The following is a 14,965-nucleotide window of genomic DNA, read 5'->3' as shown; positions in this document are numbered from 1 at the left end:
TCTGTGTTTCTGTTTCTAAATGAATACAGATTCATTTGTATTATTTTTTGGATTCCACATATAAGTGGTATCATACAGTAGTTGTCTTTGTTTGGCTTATTTACTAAATATAATATTCTCTAGGTCCATCCATGTTGTTGTAAATGGTAATATTTCATTCTTTTTTATGGTTGAGTAATAGTCCATTGTATATACATACCAATGTGTGATCACTTTTAATAACAAAGCAGAAATACTATCAGGAACAAATTTATAATAATCCATGGAGGAAGAACCAATAAACTTGTTTTTCAAGTTTATTTAAATACATAGGCCTTCTTATCCTCTTCAACTTCCTTCAACTGTCTCTCATTCTGGGCTCAAATATAAGAAATGTTCCAAAGCTAAAAACTATTGCTGATTATGTACCTTGTAATTACTAGACTATTTAAATGAATTAGCTCTCTAATTTATGTAGTCATAATTTACGTTGATCCTCTCAAGATTAGTGAGCTTCAAGATTCTGTAGTATCAATAATGTAATAAGAAATATAATCCCCATTTATACAACAATCCCTCCTATAAAATTTCAATGATCAACAAGGAAATATATATATTTTTTATATATTTACCCACCTGCATCATTTAGCCACTTCTCCAAAAGTGGCTTTAATTTGCACATGTTCTTAAAGCTGAGGTTCAAGGCTTCAAAACGAGAGATGGTAGTTTGGCTGAAGTCATTTCCATACAGTTTACCCATAGCAAGCCCAACATCGCCCTGTACAATAATACAGAATAGGAAAGGAGAGAGAGAGAAGATTCATGCAATGTTTATGGTCTTCACTTGAGGGTGCTGCTCCAGTAACTGTTCTAGACAAAGAATCAACAATCATTCCATTTACTGGGTTCCACAACAACAGCCATCCCTAAGCTGAGCACAGTATTCCAGTGAAGGTTCTTATTAATTAGGCCTCAATGGTGACAACATTCAAAACTGTCCCATATTCTCTCCATATTGAATCTCTTCTTAATTATTGAAATATCAAGTATTTCTGCTAACTCTCAAAAGGTTGTGCTGATATTCTACCAAGTAAGTGATGCAACCAAAGTGATCTAAGTAATCTTTAAAAATCAGTTAACCTGTATCACCTACAGGGTTAATAGATATAACTGTCTTGATAACCTTAGATATTTCTGAACTAATCCAACTTCACATAAATCACTTTAAATCTTAGAAATTATGCTTCGTTCTTTAATTTTTCTCCTGTAAAGTTATTTCTGGAAGCTGTGAAAAAAAAATCTCCTTTGCACTCTTAGTTTGGATTTCAAAGTTTGTTATAAAAACCAGGTATTCTAAAAAGACTACTTCTGTAACCATTATAGAAATTCACAGTAGAGAGTTTTGACCCATTTAGTCAAAACCTTTATGGGCACTGGAAACTTGGTAGCCTTAGAGCAATAGAACAATGATCCCCTGAATATACTGCAAAAAATATCTTTCTCTATAAGCCTTTGAAATGTATGGAGGGCTTTTCCTCCAGCTGAAACCTCTCTTATTGTATATATATAGGTAATACAAAGTGTCAGTCGCTCAATTGTGTCTGACTCTTTGTGATCCCATGGACTGTAGCCTCTGTCCTTTGGATTCTCCAGGCAAGAAAACTGGAGTGGGTAGCATTCCCTTCTCATGGGATCTTTCTGACCCAGGGATCGAACTTGGGTCTCCTGCATCACAGGTGGATTCTTTACTGTCTGAGCCACCAGTTATATAGTAGAAATAATTCACACTCTCATTTTAAATAGTTTAGTGACAAGACAGAAAGGCAATATTTCTGGTCCAAAATACTACACAGCTAATTCTACTAAGACAGTCACCTCCCAACTATCTTGGCAACACTCGTTCTGAATTAGGAACATCTCACTCCTTTGATTCATCTCCCCTGTAAACCACCTTTTGGATAGAACATTGTCTATTAGCACTTACATAAGGGGTTAGTAAGTGAAAAGAAAGAATATTTCTTTTTAAACTCCATTTTCTCACTGGTGAGCAAATTGTATCAAAAAGTTTAATAGAGGAGAAATGTTGGATAAAGATAAAATGAGACTTTGAGAATACTTGAACTGGGGACAGGAGGAGAAGGGGATGACAGAGGATGAGATGGCTGGATGGCATCACCGACTCGATGGACATGAGTTTGAGTAAACTCTGGGAGCTGGTGATGGACAGGGAGGCCTGGCGTGCTGCGATTCATGGGGTCGCAAAGAGTCGGACACGACTGAGTGACTGAACTGAACTGAACTCCAACTGATCTATATTCTAATTTTTCCCATAGAATAGCTACCAGCTGCATGTGTAATTTAAATTAATTCAAAGCAGATAAATTAAAACTTTAGTTCCTTAGCACCACTGCCACCTTCCGAGTACTCAACAGGCACATGTGGACAGTGATTATCCGACTGGACAGCACAGGCACAAACCCATAAAAGGTTTTCCTGACAGCTCCGAATGTACTCTCTCACAGAAGTAGAACAGAAGCAGACCATCACAGTTAAATAATTCATTGTCTAAAAAGCAACAGATGCCTCAGTTAATATACTAATTTTCACTAATTTGATATAAGCTTGGTTTAGTGCTTTTGTAATACACGACCACCTTGGGTTCTCCCTCAGAGTAAATGTTTGAACAGTTAACTCATACATAATCTGAACTAAATAATATCACTTTGATTTTTTTTTTTTTTTAAAGCAGAGAAAAAGAGGAATGAAGATTGAGATTAGGAAATAATGAATGTATCACATGTGAGGGATGGTGTTAGAATATGGCATGCCTTATAATTATGTAATAACATCTACAGCAATCCTTTAATAACAAATTATGTAGTTAGAAAATACTGTTTAAAACACCTAATAACGTGTATATTTACTCAGAGAACAGGAATTTGTTTGTTTCAACTAATAACTTGAATGTCTAACTTACCCTCTGAGTGAATGTGTATAAACTGCATACAAAGCAATGTTAAAAAAAACAATTGAGGTATCTGACATAAAACGTGTTGCTCTTCCCATCCCGCATCAGTAATGTGTGCCTTAATCCACACAGTCAAGGTCTGTGAAATGTTGCCACTGATAAGTCAAAGTCATTTTGAAAAATAAGGAAGCGGTGTGTCAAATAATAGGATAAAACTATAAGCAGAACACCAGATCACAGGGAAGCTCCTTTATCAAAAAAAGAGAGAGGGACTTTGCTGCTAGTGCGGTGGTTAAGAATCCACCTTGCAATACAGGGGATGTGGGTATGACCCCTGACTGGGCAATGAGGTCCCATATACTGCAGAGTAACGAAGCCCGTGCATCACAATGAGAGCCCACAGGCCTCTGTGAAAGGTCCTGCATGAGGTGACAAAGGTCTGTGTGCCACAATTAAGACCCAGTGCAGCCAAATAAATAAATAGTAAAAAAAAAAAAAAAAGCAAGAGAGAGAGAGAAAGACAAAAAGAGAGAGAAACAACCCTGCCAGTGTGTTCGGTCAAATGCCACAGAAAGGCAAACCACTATTTGGTATAAAAATTAAAGAAAGGTTTTTAAAAGTCTTAATAGCCTTGCCATATCACTTGGGCAACAATCTCCTAGGAAACAAAGAGTATGCTATGCTAATAGCTTAAGAGCTGAAGCACTGCTAAACATGCCAACCTTATACTTATTTAAGCTTATTAATTTATTTCTACCAATCTAGTTCTATATTATCTTAGCTTTCTTTTTAAAAGCCAGATGGTTGAGATAGTTCAAAAGTACTAAAATCTTTATGAATTACAATTTGTTTCTTCATAACTGAGACTCTTCACAAATATGCATTTTTTCTAAAATTATTATATGTATTAAAAAACATTTTGTTCTCAATATATAATGTTTCTTTGAGCAAAAATAAATTACCAAAGAAATATAAGGAACAAAACAGGGATGTCATCCTTGATTTTTTATCTACTAGAGTAGGTGGTATGTTACAACACTTTCAACATAAAATAATTTGGATAATATTTTAGTGCTGGCTTAAATTTCAAACAGTAATTATATTCTCTGGGGAAAAAGCCATCAGGCTTTTCCTGATTCTATTGAAATACCCAATCTAATCTATACTTCAGTAATTTTATTTCACCTAATGATCTTGCTATGGCCAATGCGTTCTCTTGGCTGAACTCTATTAGCCTTTGCTGTTCTGTATTCCAAGGGCAAATTTGCCTGTTACTACAGGTGTTTCTTGACGTCCTACTTTTGCATTCCAACAACACAAGAGAAGACTCTACACGTGGAATCATCAGATGGTCAACACCAAAATTAGACTGATTATATTCTTTGCAGCCAAAGATGAAGAAGCTCTATACAGTCAGCAAAAACAAAACCAGGAGCTGACTGTAGCTCAGATCATGAACTCCACAGTGCCAAATTCAGATTTAAATTGAAGAAAGTAGAGAAAACTACTAGACCATTCAGGTATGACCTAAATCAAATCCCTTATGACTATACACTGGAAGTGAGAAATAGATTTAAAGGATTCGATCTGATAGACAGATAGACAGTTCTTCAGATGCCTGAAGAACTATGGACAGAGGTTTGTGACACTGTACAGGAGACAGGGATCAAGACCATCCCCATGGAAAAGAAATGCAAAAAAGCAAAATGGCTGTCTGAGGAGGCCTTACAAATAGCTGTGAAAAGGGAAGCAAAAAGCAAAGGAGAAAAGGAAAGATAGAAGCATCTGTATGCAGAGTTCCAAAGAATAGTAAGGAGAGACAAGAAAGCCTTCCTCAGTGATTAATGCAAAGAAATAGAGGAAAACAACAGAATGGGAAAGATTAGGGACCTCTTCAAGAAAATTAGAGATACCAAGGGAACATTTCATGTAAAGATGGGCTCAATAAAGGACAGAAATGGTATGGCCCTAACAGAAGCAGAAGATATTAAGAAGAGGTGGAAAGAATACACAGAAGAACTGTACAAAAAAGATCTTCACAGCCCATATAATCATGATGGTGTGATCACTCACCTAGACCAGACATCCTGGAATGTGAAGTCAAGTGGGCCTGAGAAGCATCACTACAAACAAAGCTAGTGGAGGTGATGGAATTCCAGTTGAAATTCCAGAGCTATTTCAAATCCTAAAAGATGATGCTGTGATAGTGCTGCACTCAATATGTCAGCAAATTTGGAAAACTCAGCAGTGGCCACAGGACTGGAAAAGGTCTGTTTTCATTCCAATCCCAAAGAAAGGCAATGCCAAAGAATGTTCAAACTACCGCACAATTGCACTTATCTCACACACTAGTAAAGTAATGCTTAAAATTCTCCAAGAGGGGCTTCAGCAATACGTGAACCATGAACTTCCAGATGTTCAAGCTGGTTTTAGAAAAGGCAGAGGAACCAGAGATCAAACTGCCAACATCCGCTGGATCATGGAAAAAGCAAGAGAGTTCCAGAGAAACATCTATTTCTGCTTTATTGACTATGCTAAAGCCTTTGACTGTGTGGATCACAATAAACTGTGGGAAATTCTGAAAAAGATGGGAATACCAGACCACCTGAACTGCCTCTTGAGGAACCTGTATGCAGGTCAGGAAGCAACAGTTAGAACTGGACATGGAACAACCGACTGGCTCCAAATAGGAAAAGGAGTACGTCAAGGCTGTATATTGTCACCCTGCTTATTTAGCTTATATGCAGTGTACATCATGAGAAACGGTGGACTGGAGGAAGCACAAGCTGGAATCAAGATTGCTGGGAGAAATATCAATAACCTCAAATATGCAGATGACACCACCCTTATGGCAGAAAGTGAAGAGGAACTAAAAAGCCTCTTGATGAAAGTGGAAGAGGAGAGTGAAAGTTGGCTTAAAGCTCAACATTCAGAAAACGAAGATCATGGCATCTGGTCCCATCACTTCATGGCAAATAGATGGGGAAACAGTGGCTGACTTTATTTTTCTGGGCTCCAAAATCACTGCAGATGGTGATTGCAGCCATGAAATTAAAAGATGCTTACTCCTTGGAGGGAAAGTTATGACCAACCTAGACAGCATATTAAAAAGCAGAGACATTACTTTGTCAACAAAGGTCCATCTAGTCAAGGCTATGGTTTTTCCAGTGGTCATGTATGGATGTAAGAGTTGGACTATAAAAAAAGCTGAGCGCTGAAGAATTGATGCTTTTGAACTGTGGTGTTGGAGAAGACTCTTGAGAGTCCCTTGGACTGCAAGGAGATCAACTAGTCCATCCTAAAGGAGATCAGTCCTGGGTGTTCATTGGTAGGACTGCTATTGAAGCTGAAACTCCATTACTTTGGCCACCTGATGCGAAGAGCTGACTTACTGGAAAAGACCCTGATGCTGGGAAAGATTGAGGGCAGGAGAAGGGGATGAAGAGGATGAAATGGTTGGATGGCATCATCGACTCAATGGACATGGGTTTGAGTGGACTGTGGAAGTTGGTGATGGACAGGGAGGCCTGCGTGCTGCGATTTATGGGGTTCCAAAGAGTTGGACACGACTGAGCGACTGAACTGAATGATCTTGCATCACTACATAAATGTCATTCAGCTTAATTATTTTCCTGCTTTATCTGTGACACATTAATCTAAGAGTAAGTCAGCAGGAATGGTTAGAACAACAAGCTATATACCTAGAGCTTTATACAGGTTTAAACCATTAAATTCATTCCACTTTAAAAACCCTTTGTTAGGTGACATTTTAAAATTTAATTTGGATTTTGATTAATTTGGATTTTTCATCTTCAACAGATTCCTATTTAGTTAATCAGCCTCAGTTTGGTATTACTGTTTGTGTGTGTATGAGTTTCCATTACTGCTTCCTTTCGCCCACAAACTATTTTAAACAAGTCTTTCAAATATTTCCCCTTTCAGCTACTATAAAAGGAATAAAGTAATCTTTATTCCTCTCATTCTTACTTATATACAACACGAAGGGCTAGAACCAAATGTTTTTCAAACGACACAGCCCTCAGTATATTATAGTTATTTCATTCCCCAACATAATCTCTTAAGTTCTCACCATTTATGGGTATAATTCTAATTTCAGAGGCCTGTGTTCTGAGAGAAACGTTAACAATTTTAGCATAACAGTAAATTATATATTTATACATGAATAAAAATGATGAAAGTCTAAACTTACAAATGCAGGAAATGGCTAAGAAAAAGCTACAGTCCAAAATTAAAAACAAACCTGAAAAATATACTGCTCCTTAGAAGTCTCTTTGGACATGGAATGCAAATATTTGGACCTGGCCAAGGAAGGAAGCTTTAGTTAAAGGTAGGTTCATCCTACCTGAGTGAATCCAAGTTTGATTCGTCTTTGTTTGAAGGTCTTGGCAAACTGCTCAAGCTCCTCAAGGTCACTGGGCTCCTCCAAGCTGGGAGTATCAATCCGCTTTGGTGTTGCCTGGCTCTGTGGAAGTGTCTGAATTGGGGTTGCTGCTATTGTGCGTGTTGGGGTTGCTGGCTGTTAGAGAAGGAACAGAAGAATAAGAACACACATACACTAAGAAATTTAAGTTTATATCTGGAATGCTGCAAGTAAACAATTTACACGAACAGCTATATTCAAGAACTATGAATATAACATGTAACATGTAACACTGTGGCAGGTACAACGTAACACCCAGTGAGAAAAGCAGAGTGTGGTGCTATATACACTACAATTACAGTTAAGGTCAAACACATACATCTGTGGAAAAGACCTGAATATACAAAAATGAAATCCATTATCCTTGAGTTTTCGAATGGTCTGAATACACGCATCTCATGTCATTTAAGAAATCAGTCTTTATTTTTAACAACCTGTATCACAAATATGTCACTTAAACTATAAGCTTCAAAACAGCAGGAACCATCCCTGTCTTATCACTATCATATCTCCTACTTGTAATAGAATATTATAAAAAATAAGATTATTAAAAACTATTTTAAGGGGGAAAAACAAATCACCTATAGTTTAAATAACTTAATAGCTTCATTTCTGACTATTTGTTCAAGTTTTCTTCCATAGAGCTTCATTTTTACGCTGTTAAATTTATCTATAACCTCTAGAAGTTTTCTTCCTCCTGCACATCTACTGATCTATTGTTAACCTTAACTGTAATTATAGTAACAAAATTTTATACTCTGCTCTTCTCCGTTAACATTAGGTTTCAATTTTTTCTACTATGGTGTTTCAGTCATCTTAATTGTCAAAGGTGGGCTGAAAGGTAATTATATCATAATAATAATTTATTTAGCCATTTCTTTATCGTTAAGACATTTTTCATTTGTTTTTACTAACATAGATGATACCACAATGAAACACTGTGCATACAGTCATTTTTTCCACCTAATTAGTTCTTTGAGATAAATTCACAAAGGATTTTTCTGTAACTGGATAAAGAGTATATACTACACACAATTTCACGGCTTTTGGTATACATCATAATGCTGGTTCTCAGTGTACAATGTTCCCACATGATTTGTGTTAGCAGTTTTAAAAAATGTTTTACTAATTCAGGAATAAACTGTACTTTGCTAATGCCTTAATTCTTATTTCTTATTACTTAAAGCCAAAATTTTCCCATGTGTTAATTATTACCTGTACTTCCTTTCATGTGAATTAACTTTACATCCATAACCCATTTATATATTAATGGTATCCTTATTCTCAAAGATCTCATCAAATGTTATAAATTAAGCCTTTGTCTGTTGTAGTAATACAAATAATTTTCCCACTCTGCTTTTCTCCTTTTATTTTTCAGTGTATGTAAGTGTTGAATTATCATTTGGGTGAACTATTTTTTCTTCCTCAGTTATCTGCTGTTGCTTCAAATCTGAGAAAGCTTTGACTTATTTCTAGCTAAAAATATCCTGCTTCTTCGATGTCTTTAAAAATGTTTAATTATTTAAATCCATCTAAAGTTTATTTGGGACATAAGGGTATACTCTATCTTTTCTGACTCACAAGCTCCGAGTAGAACCCTCCTTCTGAGTACTCACTAGTGACAGGTGCTGCCCTGACTGCATCCTAACTGCTCAGCCAACCCTCCCTGTGAACAGAAGCCCAGGTGAGAGATTACAGGACAGGATTACAGATGGAGCCTCTGGTTGTGTACTTTTTTCCTTATAATTTTAATGCGTCGTATTCCTCTAAATTTTACTTCATTAGTAATATGCTCTCTCCAACTGAACTAACTGCCCCTGAAAACTACATAATAGGAATTGCGCATGCCTACACTTGGGGTAAGCTCCTTTCTACCATCCCTCTTCAATGAAGACAACAAAATTAATCTCTCTGGCGTGCTGACGCTGAGAAAATTTTAACCTGACCACCTGGAGGAACCCAAAACTTTACCAACCAAGTTAGAGTCCTATGTGGTTATAACTTCCCACTGAGACTGGTTGATGGTTAGAGATGTGTCTCAACTATTAGACAGTCGCTTTATTTCCAGGCTTGAAGTAGCCCCATTCTCAAATAGTAAAGGACTAAAAATAGCTTGGGTACCTTTTGGTGGAGTGGTTACAGATAAGTTACCCCAACTCCAGAAACCTCAGGCTGGACTGGGCCAGATCTAGAAATAGTAGAGTAAAATTCAGTGAGCAGGAGTCAGGATGAAGCTGTCAGCCCTGCCACTGTTTACAAAGCTTGTAGGTCAGAAAGGAACTGCTGCTATAGGTTTTCTTTTCAACCTCATTTTCATAATTCCGCTTATTCACAATTAAATGCACCATTTAAAAGTGTACAGTTGGATGGGTTTTGACAACTATATGTAGTCATAAAACTCTTATAAGCGATTAAGATGCAGAAAATTTCCATCACCCTCAAAATTTCCTGGGCCCTTTGTTGTCAGTCCTCACCCCTAGCCCCACCCCCTGGCAACCACTGATTTGATTTCTGTCCCTATAGCTTTGTCTGTGTAAAATGCCATGTAAATTGAATCATGCAGTATACAGTTTTTATGTTTGTCTTCTTTCACCTGGCATAATGCTTTTGAAATTCATACATGATGTTGAATGTATCGTAAATACATTTGTTTCTTTGGCTGAGTAGCAATCCATCATATAGATATGTCAAAATTTATGTTATCTATTCAGCAGTTGATGGATATTTAGGCTGTTTATAAAAGCTCTATGAACATTCATATACAGGTCTTTGTGTGAGCAAATGCACTCATTTCTGAGAGTATAGCTGCTGAGTCATAAGTTGTATTTAACTTGAAAAAAAAACCGCCAAGTTCTTCTCTAGAGGGCCTGCATCAATCCACAACCCCAGTGGCAACGTTTAAGAGCTGGGTTTGCTTTATATTCTCACCAACACTTGGTATTATCATAGTCTTTAATTTTGCCCGTTCTGCTGGGTATGTAGTGATATTTCATTTGCATTTTCCTCATGACTAATAATTTTGAGCATCTTTTCATATACTTATTGGGTATTTAATGTGCCTTCTTTGGTATTTAATTTGCCTTCAAATATCTTGAAATATTTTGCACACACCCCCTTAAAAAAAACAAACAGGTTGTCTTATTGTGCTGTATGAGTTCTTTATATAGTCTGGATATAAGTCTTTTATTTGTATACGTTTCAAGAATATTTTCTTCCAGTCTGTGGCTTTCCTTTTCATTCTTTCAACAGAAACTTTTAATTTTTATGAAATTAAATTTATTACTTTTTATCTTTTATGGTTAGTGCTTTTTGTGTCCCACTTAAGAAATTACCTTATCCAGGGACCCAAAGATTTTCCCTTAAGTTTTTTTTTTAGAAGTTTAGATCTGCAACCCATTTCAAATTAATCTTTGTATATCACTGTGAAGGAGAAGAGGGTGACAGAGGATGAGATGGTTGGATGACATCACTGCTTCAGTGAATGTGAACCTGGGCAAACTTCGGGAGATAGTGAGGGACAGTGAGGCCTGGAGCGCTGCAATCGACGGGTTCCCAAAGAGTCGAATGTGACTGAGCAACAACAATAATATCGTTGTGAAATAAGGAGTGAGGTGCTTTTTTTTTCTGCCCATGGATAGTCAGTTGGTTCTTGATGATGCAAGTCTATCGGACTTCTGCTCTATTTCTATTCACATGCCATTATCACACTGTCTTTCTTACCATAGTTGTATAATAATTCTAGACAACGAGTAATCCTTTAACTTTCTCACTTTTCAAAACTGGCTATTCCATGACCTCTTCAATTCTGTACAAGTGTTAGAAACACCACACATATTTCTTCAAAGAAAGCTGTAGATATTAATTGGGATTGTGTTGAATCTATAGATCAATTTAGAGATCTTGTTTTACGAATCAAAGTCTTCGTGAACACATTACATCTCTCCATTTACTTAGGTCTTCAATTTCACTCAGCAAGATTTTGTAGTCTTCAATGTATAGGTCTTATAAACATTTTGTTAAATTTATTCTTAATTACCGCAAATATTTTTCTTATTAATTTCAATTTCCAAATGATTTTTATTAATATACAGATTTTTGTCTATTGACTTTGTATCTCGCTTGCTAAGTTACTAAGTAATTTTGTATCATACTTGCTAAGTTCACTTACTAATTCCAGCAACATTTTTGTAGATTCTTCTGAATTTTCTGCATAGATAATCATATTGTCTGCCAAAGGAGACCCTTCCTGTTGGGGGCCAGAGTGAGGCACTCTGCCCGTGGCAAAGGTCATGAGGAAGGAGGCTCGACATACGCAAAGGCGGGATTGAGCCTCAGGAGTCCCCCTGGAAATCCTCAAGCATCTACCCCCATAACCAGAGCCTGCCTACTTTACTACTTTGTGCTCTTACCTACACCTCTGACTTTACGGGGGACTGTCCCCCACCACCTCTTTCGGAGAAGGAGTTAACTTAGGGCTCCAGTTAATAAAAATTCCTGGGCATGACAAGAGTGTTTTAACCTACAAACTCCTCTGAAGGTTCTCCAGCCTGCCTGATAGGCTGGTCCGGCCACATGTGATTGCTCACAGCCTCCCAACCGTGAGAGGCACGAGATGCTTTAAACCTTCTAAAAACAGGTTCCTTAGAAAAGTTAGAAAACCATTAGTATAAGTATAGTGGGCTGATTAGAAACTGTATTGGTGAAGGGTTTTTCATTTGTTAAGCCAATGTTTGTTGCTAAGTCTCCACATCCCCTGCCCTTACACACATAAATGAATATATAGAAGAAATAAGTATTAACCTTTGATATAAATCACGTTAGACCTTAGGCTAAGTAAATTTTTTCCTTAACTAAAACCCACCACACCCTCACCCTATAGGAATGTAACTTTATTTGGGTGGCGTCTGTTTTAAGAATAATCACCCCTGGAGAAATAAGTGTCCTGGTTGACTGACCGCTGTCACAAGGAGAGGGTCATAAATTGTCAGCAGGCCCCCTGGCCAGAAGATGATGTAATGCCCCTAAGACCTCTGTATACATTTATATGAGGCACTGACCCCACGTGACTTTAGCATAACATCTCAGTGTATAAAAGCAGACCATGGAAAATAAAGAATTGGGATCAGTTTCTCGAAATACTGGTCTCCCCATGTCGCTCTCTCTCTCAAACTCTGGCTGAGTCTCCATCTGGAGCGCGGAACCCGCCATGCTTACTAATTATGCCTGGGCTTTTAAGATCCGACCGGGGAGGCCTCAGTGTCTCCTCTCCTTCGGGAGAACGGAAGGATGCCTGCAGCCTATGAAAGTGGTTGCAAACTTCTTGTCTTGAAGTTTTATTGGTCTCCTGCGTAAACCAAGCTACTCAGCCTCTTTTCTCCACTGAATTTTCCTACTGAGCTATCCTCATTCTATTACTCTTTACATCTTTAATTAATATCTAATTGAAGCTATTGTATCCTGATCCTCGCCGACGCCGTCCCCGCTTTGAACTCCTTGGATCAGCCCGGGCTGGACCCTGGCACCTTCCTTTGTAACCTACATGTTCTTTATTTTTCTTATCTTACTGCATTGCTAGGCTCTTCAGTACAATGCTGAATAAAAGTGGTAACAGTGGATAACTGTTCAGTCTTTATAATGTTTTTTTTTTGGTAGATGCCTTTTAGCAGGTTGAGAAAGTTACTTTCTGTTCTTAGAAGAGTTTTTTTTTTTTTTTTTAATCATAAACAGTTGTTGAATTTGGTCAAATCTAGTAATTTGTTAGTATCAAGTGATAACTTCCATAGTTATGAACAAAGAGAATCAGAGATGGAAGGGGAATTGAGGATCAGCTAGTTTAATCATCTACTTTACAGATAAGGAAATGGAGGTGCAGAAAGGAGAAATGATATGCTCAAAGTCACAGCTAGGAAAGAAACAGAACTAGGTCTAAAGCCTTAATCTCTAGATGCCTAGACTTGTACTTTTTCTATAGTTAAACTCTGGAAGAAATTAGCTAAAGCAACACAGGAAAGTTGAGATGGGGAATAAACACAGGGATAAAAGTGTCTTCACAGTTTCTGAGCAAGAGCAAAGAACAATGATGGTTTTAACTGAGGTGCTAGGTGTCTAGCTCAAGTGGTAATCTCTCCTGTCATATATCAGGGGAGGGTGGTCCAAGAGCCAGAATGCATTACTCATTCAGTGCTAACATAGTTATTCTTTATGAACATGTAACAAAATAGGGACTCGCTGAAGGTTTTCAAAGACTACATCAATTTGGCAGCATTTTTTTCTATGAAGCTGAAAAACCTAGCTTTGAAATTTTGGTGAATTTTTTTAAAACTATTAGAATTATTTTTATTAGGGAGTTGAATTAGACAGAGCCCCAAAGTATTTCAAGACAACAGGATAAAAGAAAGCAACCCTCATGGAAGAAAACTGACCTGGGAGGTGAGGGCGATGCTTGGCTGAGACTGTAGGAGGTTGGCTTGGCTTTGCTGAGGTAGTTGTGTTAAAAGATTTTGCGCTTGCAGGAGACCTACAAAACACAAACATGTTATGTCCAACATTAAAGATTACCTTGAACATATGGCATAAGAAAGTGACGTGAAAATTTCAACTGATATCCTGATAGTCCTACTGGTCTTAAAACTCTTAAGGTCTTATTTGCCTACAGTCTTATTAAATACAATTCAGTTGTATTAAATTCAGTCTTATTAAATACAATTTGGGCAAGAAGATATGGAAAAATGTAAAACTGGTATATGTCTTTGGTGTAACCTAACCTCTCTGGTTGATCAATTTTTTTATTTTAGGAAGGAATAGGTGAAAGTGAAGAAGTATTTTAAATGGAAGCAACTTGAAACTCCAAAAAAAAAAAAAACCCCACAAAGCTCTACTTCTTAACCCAAAAGCAATTAGAAGCTGCTAAGGCGTTGATGGCACCCCACTCCAGTACTCTTGCCTGGAAAATCCCATGGACAGAGGGGCCCGGTAGGCTGCAGTCCACGGGGTCGCTCAGAGTCGGATAGGACTGAGCGACTTCACTTTTACTTTTCACCTTCATGCATTGGAGAAGGAAATGGCAACCCACTCCAGTATTCTTGCCTGGAGAATCCCAGGGACAGGGGAGCCTGGTGGGCTGCCGTCTATGGGGTTGCACAGAGTCGGACATGACTGAAGCGACTTAGCAGCAGCAGCAGCAGCAGCAACAGCAGTACATGCTAGACCAGAGAACTGTCTAGGTCATGAAGGGGGCAGGCTATCTTATTCGTTTAAAAGTGGAATAGGTGTGTGTACAACAAAAGATTTTTGAATGATTAAGAAAAAAGGCTAAAAAACAAATAATGAGGAAGCAGTAATGCACTAATATTCCTTGGGTTGAAGCCTTGATACTCTAATACTGTCTATATTGATTCCATTAACCAGCCCAACAAACATGATTGCACTTTATACAGAAATAACACAACATTTAGCACTAAAAGGCCTTGAAGATTTTTTTTTATAACTCCCCAAATTTGTACAGTTTCTAACATGATACCCTCTTTTTCTTAAACTTTAAAAGAAAACCAATGATTGTTAGAAGCATATACTTTCAA

The 14,965-nt window shown here is 37.5% G+C and overlaps 1 protein-coding gene across 7 annotated transcripts in view; it reads right to left on the bottom strand.

Moving 5' to 3' along the window:
• Nucleotides 1-14,965, bottom strand: part of POU2F1 (POU class 2 homeobox 1) — a 117,329-nt gene that overhangs the window by 28,954 nt on the left and 73,410 nt on the right. For all 7 annotated transcript variants that reach the window (XM_010845999.1, XM_010846002.1, XM_010845998.1 and 4 more), the window contains 3 exons: nucleotides 13,811-13,905; nucleotides 7,311-7,484; nucleotides 616-757 (listed from right to left, as the gene is read on the bottom strand). In XM_010845999.1, coding sequence (XP_010844301.1) covers nucleotides 616-757; nucleotides 7,311-7,484; nucleotides 13,811-13,905 — 411 coding nt within the window. The remainder of the gene's footprint in view (nucleotides 1-615; nucleotides 758-7,310; nucleotides 7,485-13,810; nucleotides 13,906-14,965) is intronic.

This window comes from Bison bison, unplaced genomic scaffold (assembly GCF_000754665.1).
Source record: "Bison bison bison isolate TAMUID 2011002044 unplaced genomic scaffold, Bison_UMD1.0 scf7180017864229, whole genome shotgun sequence".
NCBI classification, from domain to species: domain Eukaryota; kingdom Metazoa; phylum Chordata; class Mammalia; order Artiodactyla; family Bovidae; genus Bison; species Bison bison.
This window is presented reverse-complemented; position numbering and strand designations above follow the sequence as displayed.